The sequence below is a fragment of the Bactrocera latifrons genome, unplaced genomic scaffold (assembly GCF_001853355.1).
Source record: "Bactrocera latifrons isolate USDA-ARS-PBARC rearing strain unplaced genomic scaffold, ASM185335v1 scaffold_53, whole genome shotgun sequence".
NCBI lineage: Eukaryota > Metazoa > Arthropoda > Insecta > Diptera > Tephritidae > Bactrocera > Bactrocera latifrons.
This window is the reverse complement of record NW_017537190.1, coordinates 1,646,503-1,653,263: the sequence shown is the minus strand read 5'-3', so window position 1 is coordinate 1,653,263 and position 6,761 is coordinate 1,646,503. Positions and strand designations below refer to the sequence as shown.

The following is a 6,761-nucleotide window of genomic DNA, read 5'->3' as shown; positions in this document are numbered from 1 at the left end:
TTTAAATAATGAACAAAGTCTTACTCTATTTTTGCACATATTCGTAAAACTCCATTCGAACGTCAAGCTCTCGTTCAGCACTTATTGTCGGCAATTAATATTTAATCACTTAATTCCGAATTTGAATGACAAATTTCTTTTAAGCTTTAAATTGTATCGACTATTTACAGCGCAGCTTAACTATATATGTCTCTATGTATATGTGTCTGTCTGTGTGTGTGGGCTTAACTCGAAAAACTGGCGAGTCTAATTTCCATAGAAAATCCTTTAAAATGCTTTAGACTCACTTTACCAGCCAACCTGCCACAACAGAATATGTTTTTATGCGCCTAGTATTGCTGCCACACACACACACACACACACACACACACAACAACTCGCAACGATATTTGAGTGATATTTGAATTTCAAATGCATCAGCACCGGCCAAAGATAACATTTTATTTGCGAATTGAAAACGAAAATAATCCTGCAGCTTCAGCCACAACAACAGCACACGCACACACACACACCAAGTAACACCCARGCACAACGACGTTTAGGTGCACGGTGTTTTGGTGTTTTCGAACGRCAACCACACAACCACAGCCACGGTCACACCAGCGCAGCAGACAGCCAACAAACAGGCGAATTTTCATTGTTTCCGGCAACGCTTCCTGTTTCCTGCGCTCCCCACACCCCATCCAGCAGCAGAGGTTATCACACACACACACACACACACACTTCACTCACACACACACACATCACACACTCACACACACATATAAACACACTCACATCTAAGCAAATAAATAAATAGACAACATTTACCGAGTATACATATATAGATACATTTGAGGCATGCCACAGCAACAAATCTACATGCAACATGCAACATTAAGGATTCAGCATTCAGCATTCAACACTCACCTGACGATGCCATTTTCAATTAAATCCAAATTGTTTAAAATCTGATCAAATATTACATTTTTCGAGTCCAACACACTGTAAGTGACATTGAGTTCCAGCAACTGCGACARCAACTCCAAWATGGGCGCCTGRACACGTGCATTCGATTTGAGGAAAAGCTGAAAATATGCGACAATTTACAAATACAATTTTATTCATTCGTTTTCCTACTTGTCTGTCTTTAGTGTTTAGTGTATAGTGTTTAGTAGTGTGTGGATGTGTCTGTGGGCGTGTGTGTGTGTGTGTGTGTGTGCGTGCATAAATCAATATATTAGGTAGTAGTTAGCAATGTGTAAATAATAAATGTTTACACTGAAAGCTGTGCGGCAAATCTGTTGAGGGATCATTTCAATCAGCTCACCAACGCTCCGTTGCCACACRGGCAACACACCAACACACAGCTGGCAGCTCTTGTGGCCTTTTTGATTATATTAATGGCCGTCTGGCCAAGTCAATGTTGCAACTTGTGTGTCGCACACACAGCAAATGAGTAGTACTGTAGTTCGAGTGGAGGTGGTGTAGGAAGTGATGAACCCGAAGTGATGAACTCGAACCAGAGAGGCTATTCACACCCATCGAATACCGAAGTCTAGCTGTGAACGCTCTAATTTATTACCGTAGATAAGGAGGATGATGCTACGACGACTRTGAGTGGTGAAYGCAGAACGAAGTAGCAGCTGYGAAGRGTGAARGCTTGTGAGGACAAAGAAGAGTACKTCCSGRGGGGTGATRTGCTATAGGTTCTAGTCTAAACGCTGAAACTTAATTTCGGCATTTAATATATCAGTAATCTGGAGGATGAAATCATCTGTAGAAGTTCACGCAAGTGAGGAAAGYTTGCCATTCACTTGGAAGTGKCCAGAAATKATTCTTTAGCATCTGACTCAAGCAACTCACTACTTTCGGTCTTAGACCAAGTAACTTTTTGTAGCCAAAGAACATGCGTTTGAGGCAAGCTAAAGTAAGAAGGCGAACCGGCCATCCCGCACCATGGGTGTGCGTTGGGTTTGGGACCAGCTACGTGAAACACGCCGCCAATGAAAGGGAAACAACAACCTTTCGCTGTTGTAAAGAAGAAGAAGAATATGTTACAAGGTGCTCTGATATTATCAATACAGAGATTTTTCAAATCATTACCCGCAAAGCCGAAACTTCCCAGCAGTGAGACCAATTTACTTGTGAGAGGCAGTAGAGGAAATCTCAGGAGACCTCTACCAAAGAAGCTGGAAGAGCTTTATTGCTGTCGGGTAAACGTATTCGGTTTTAGGAACTACTGTGCTTTATAGGTAATGGCGGTTCGGCAAGTATCGATTATATGATTCCACATTTCACTTGGGAAAGWAAGTTCAGGGTGARCTTAGAAAAAGACTGTGGCGCAAAGTTATATTAACTGCGCACACCATATTAAACATGTAAACGAACGGCTCGAAAATGGAGCACCGAGATAGTCCACTGAAAATTGCGTTCAGTATCCATCGGAAATTGATCGCATCTGAAATTTGGTCGGTATATTGTCCTAGTTCGTCGACATTTTGGAGGATTGAGCGAAAAACTGCTTTAAGAGATGTGTATTATGCCGGCCTCATAATGCGGACCTCGCTATAAAGATACTCGATGAGAGGCATCCGAAGTGCGGTCTTACAGTTMTGTATCTTCTCCATCTGGAACCTGGTGCAAGCAGGCAAGCATGGCGTAGTTAATACCGGCAGGTCGACTGCCTTGAATGTTGCTAACAACGGTCTTTTGTGCAGAGTGAAGSAGAAAAGGCTTTCCATAGCCACGAGGTCCAGTCTCTGCTCTTACGTCCAGTTGGTAAATATGGTGACCGTGGATTTGGGAGCAGAAAGTATCAAGGTTCTTRCAGTGAAGAACGTCRGTTCTACGATATAYGGAATCGACCCGGACTTTATGCCCCCGAGGGCTCTTATTTCGAAGGTCTAACCCTGTTTGTATTGGTAAGATACCGGTATGGACACGGAGTTTATCTCGCCGCGGACTGTTATTTCTRAAGTCTAGCCCTGTTCGGATCGATAAGTAATAGGAAAATTGTCGTTATTGTAGCTGTAAAATTTTGCCGAATTGACAATGTTCGTTCCGGTTACGTAGACCCGACTGTCGTGGTAACGGAAAAGGAAAATTGTCTAAATAAACGTTTCGGTTGTAGTCTCCACAATCTTAAAAAAAATCTTTAAATGCCATACCGTATTCACCAGTGAGTGTAAATTTTGTTAATTCAATTATTTTCGAACTCAMTGAAATGCTTGATTTGAAGGCTCGAACCACCGAAGCCATATAAAATGTGGCTTGTAGGCTATAAATGGCACACAAACAGCTTGAAAAGTGTACATACAGTCTGTCAGTAGGTGCGTCTGGCACAACACCACCAGAAATTTACATATAAACGCACACTTATGCATAGATGTTTGTATGTATGGATGCATGCATCATTAAGCGAGAGCGTAGTATAACTGTATACTCACCATGAGACAATAGATTACCAGCGGCTCAAACAGTTTAATATGCTTTACACAGTCGCCGGCACGCTCCGACTTGGCAGCTTGCAAATTTAGGCCGCTCGCAAATAATTCGCCCATCAAACGATAATACTCTGTAGCCGACAAGTGCGGTTGATTGTGGTCGTCGCCACTAGCTGCAACAGCTGCCACACTCACAACGCCACTGGCATGACCGGAGTCAATGAGCGCCTGACCACGGTTGGCATAAGTCGCTTGCGCTTGTGCACCAATTACATTTGGCTCATTGTGTCTGACAGTTGACGTAGTCATTGTCGGGGTCGACAAACCAAYGCCTGCCGCGCCCTTGAGCGCGTTGGTTGAGCCATCACTTGTTGTTGCCATTGATCTCGGAACTCCTACAGCTGCGACGGTGGAAGCCAAAGCTGTTGCARCAGCGGAATTTATGGCATGCAACATAGTCATTGCCTGCTGGTGATCGCCACTGGCTTGCGTGAACTTACTGCTGCTGCTGCTGTTGCTTCCTCTACGGCTACTTCCCTGCTGCGCGTGTTGCTGTTGTTGTTTGTTGTATGTTGGCCACTTTGTTGTTTGTTGTTTGTGCGGACTTCGCTGCTGCTGCTGTTGCTGTTGCTGTTGCTGTAGGTGTAGTTGCAGCTGTTGTCCTTTGCTGCGCACCACAAAATACGGCCTTATGAATGTGGCATAATAGTCTCGCTGCTGGTTGCCATAATTTTGGCNTTTAAATAATGAACAAAGTCTTACTCTATTTTTGCACATATTCGTAAAACTCCATTCGAACGTCAAGCTCTCGTTCAGCACTTATTGTCGGCAATTAATATTTAATCACTTAATTCCGAATTTGAATGACAAATTTCTTTTAAGCTTTAAATTGTATCGACTATTTACAGCGCAGCTTAACTATATATGTCTCTATGTATATGTGTCTGTCTGTGTGTGTGGGCTTAACTCGAAAAACTGGCGAGTCTAATTTCCATAGAAAATCCTTTAAAATGCTTTAGACTCACTTTACCAGCCAACCTGCCACAACAGAATATGTTTTTATGCGCCTAGTATTGCTGCCACACACACACACACACACACACACACACAACAACTCGCAACGATATTTGAGTGATATTTGAATTTCAAATGCATCAGCACCGGCCAAAGATAACATTTTATTTGCGAATTGAAAACGAAAATAATCCTGCAGCTTCAGCCACAACAACAGCACACGCACACACACACACCAAGTAACACCCAAGCACAACGACGTTTAGGTGCACGGTGTTTTGGTGTTTTCGAACGRCAACCACACAACCACAGCCACGGTCACACCAGCGCAGCAGACAGCCAACAAACAGGCGAATTTTCATTGTTTCCGGCAACGCTTCCTGTTTCCTGCGCTCCCCACACCCCATCCAGCAGCAGAGGTTATCACACACACACACACACACACACTTCACTCACACACACACACATCACACACTCACACACACATATAAACACACTCACATCTAAGCAAATAAATAAATAGACAACATTTACCGAGTATACATATATAGATACATTTGAGGCATGCCACAGCAACAAATCTACATGCAACATGCAACATTAAGGATTCAGCATTCAGCATTCAACACTCACCTGACGATGCCATTTTCAATTAAATCCAAATTGTTTAAAATCTGATCAAATATTACATTTTTCGAGTCCAACACACTGTAAGTGACATTGAGTTCCAGCAACTGCGACARCAACTCCAAWATGGGCGCCTGRACACGTGCATTCGATTTGAGGAAAAGCTGAAAATATGCGACAATTTACAAATACAATTTTATTCATTCGTTTTCCTACTTGTCTGTCTTTAGTGTTTAGTGTATAGTGTTTAGTAGTGTGTGGATGTGTCTGTGGGCGTGTGTGTGTGTGTGTGTGTGTGCGTGCATAAATCAATATATTAGGTAGTAGTTAGCAATGTGTAAATAATAAATGTTTACACTGAAAGCTGTGCGGCAAATCTGTTGAGGGATCATTTCAATCAGCTCACCAACGCTCCGTTGCCACACRGGCAACACACCAACACACAGCTGGCAGCTCTTGTGGCCTTTTTGATTATATTAATGGCCGTCTGGCCAAGTCAATGTTGCAACTTGTGTGTCGCACACACAGCAAATGAGTAGTACTGTAGTTCGAGTGGAGGTGGTGTAGGAAGTGATGAACCCGAAGTGATGAACTCGAACCAGAGAGGCTATTCACACCCATCAAATACCGAAGTCTAGCTGTGAACGCTCTAATTTATTACCGTAGATAAGGAGGATGATGCTACGACGACTRTGAGTGGTGAAYGCAGAACGAAGTAGCAGCTGYGAAGRGTGAARGCTTGTGAGGACAAAGAAGAGTACKTCCSGRGGGGTGATRTGCTATAGGTTCTAGTCTAAACGCTGAAACTTAATTTCGGCATTTAATATATCAGTAATCTGGAGGATGAAATCATCTGTAGAAGTTCACGCAAGTGAGGAAAGYTTGCCATTCACTTGGAAGTGKCCAGAAATKATTCTTTAGCATCTGACTCAAGCAACTCACTACTTTCGGTCTTAGACCAAGTAACTTTTTGTAGCCAAAGAACATGCGTTTGAGGCAAGCTAAAGTAAGAAGGCGAACCGGCCATCCCGCACCATGGGTGTGCGTTGGGTTTGGGACCAGCTACGTGAAACACGCCGCCAATGAAAGGGAAACAACAACCTTTCGCTGTTGTAAATAAAGAAGAAGAAGAATATGTTACAAGGTGCTCTGATATTATCAATACAGAGATTTTTCAAATCATTACCCGCAAAGTCGAAACTTCCCACCAGTGAGACCAATTTACTTGTGAGAGGCAGCAGAGGAAATCTCAGGAGACCTCTAGCAAAGAAGCTGGAAGAGCTTTATTGATGTCGGGTAAACGTATTCGGTTTTAGGAACTGCTGTGCTTTGTAGGTAATGGCGGTTCGGCAAGTATCGATTATATGATTCCACATTTCACTTGGGAAAGTAAGTTCAGGGTGAGCTTAGAAAAAGACTGTGGCGCAAAGTTATATTAACTGCGCACACCATATTAAACATGTAAACGAACGGCTCGAAAATGGAGCACCGAGATAGTCCACTGAAAATTGCGTTCAGTATCCATCGGAAATTGATCGCATCTGAAATTTGGTCGGTATATTGTCCTAGTTCGTCGACATTTTGGAGGATTGAGCGAAAAACTGCTTTAAGAGATGTGTATTATGCCGGCCTCATAATGCGGACCTCGCTATAAAGATACTCGATGAGAGGCATCCGAAGTGCGGTCTTACAGTT

The 6,761-nt window shown here is 43.0% G+C and overlaps 1 protein-coding gene across 1 annotated transcript in view; it reads right to left on the bottom strand.

Annotated features, from left to right (window-relative positions):
- Positions 1-909: 909 nt before the first annotated feature.
- The window catches only part of LOC108974095, a gene marked incomplete at its 3' end in the record, with an annotated part of 76,905 nt that continues 71,053 nt past the window's right edge, over positions 910-6,761 (bottom strand). Inside the window, exons 14-16 of the mRNA XM_018941728.1 lie at positions 5,149-5,230; positions 3,429-4,243; positions 910-1,067 (exon numbers count right to left, since the gene is read on the bottom strand). Coding sequence (XP_018797273.1) covers positions 910-1,067; positions 3,429-4,243; positions 5,149-5,230 — 1,055 coding nt within the window. The remainder of the gene's footprint in view (positions 1,068-3,428; positions 4,244-5,148; positions 5,231-6,761) is intronic.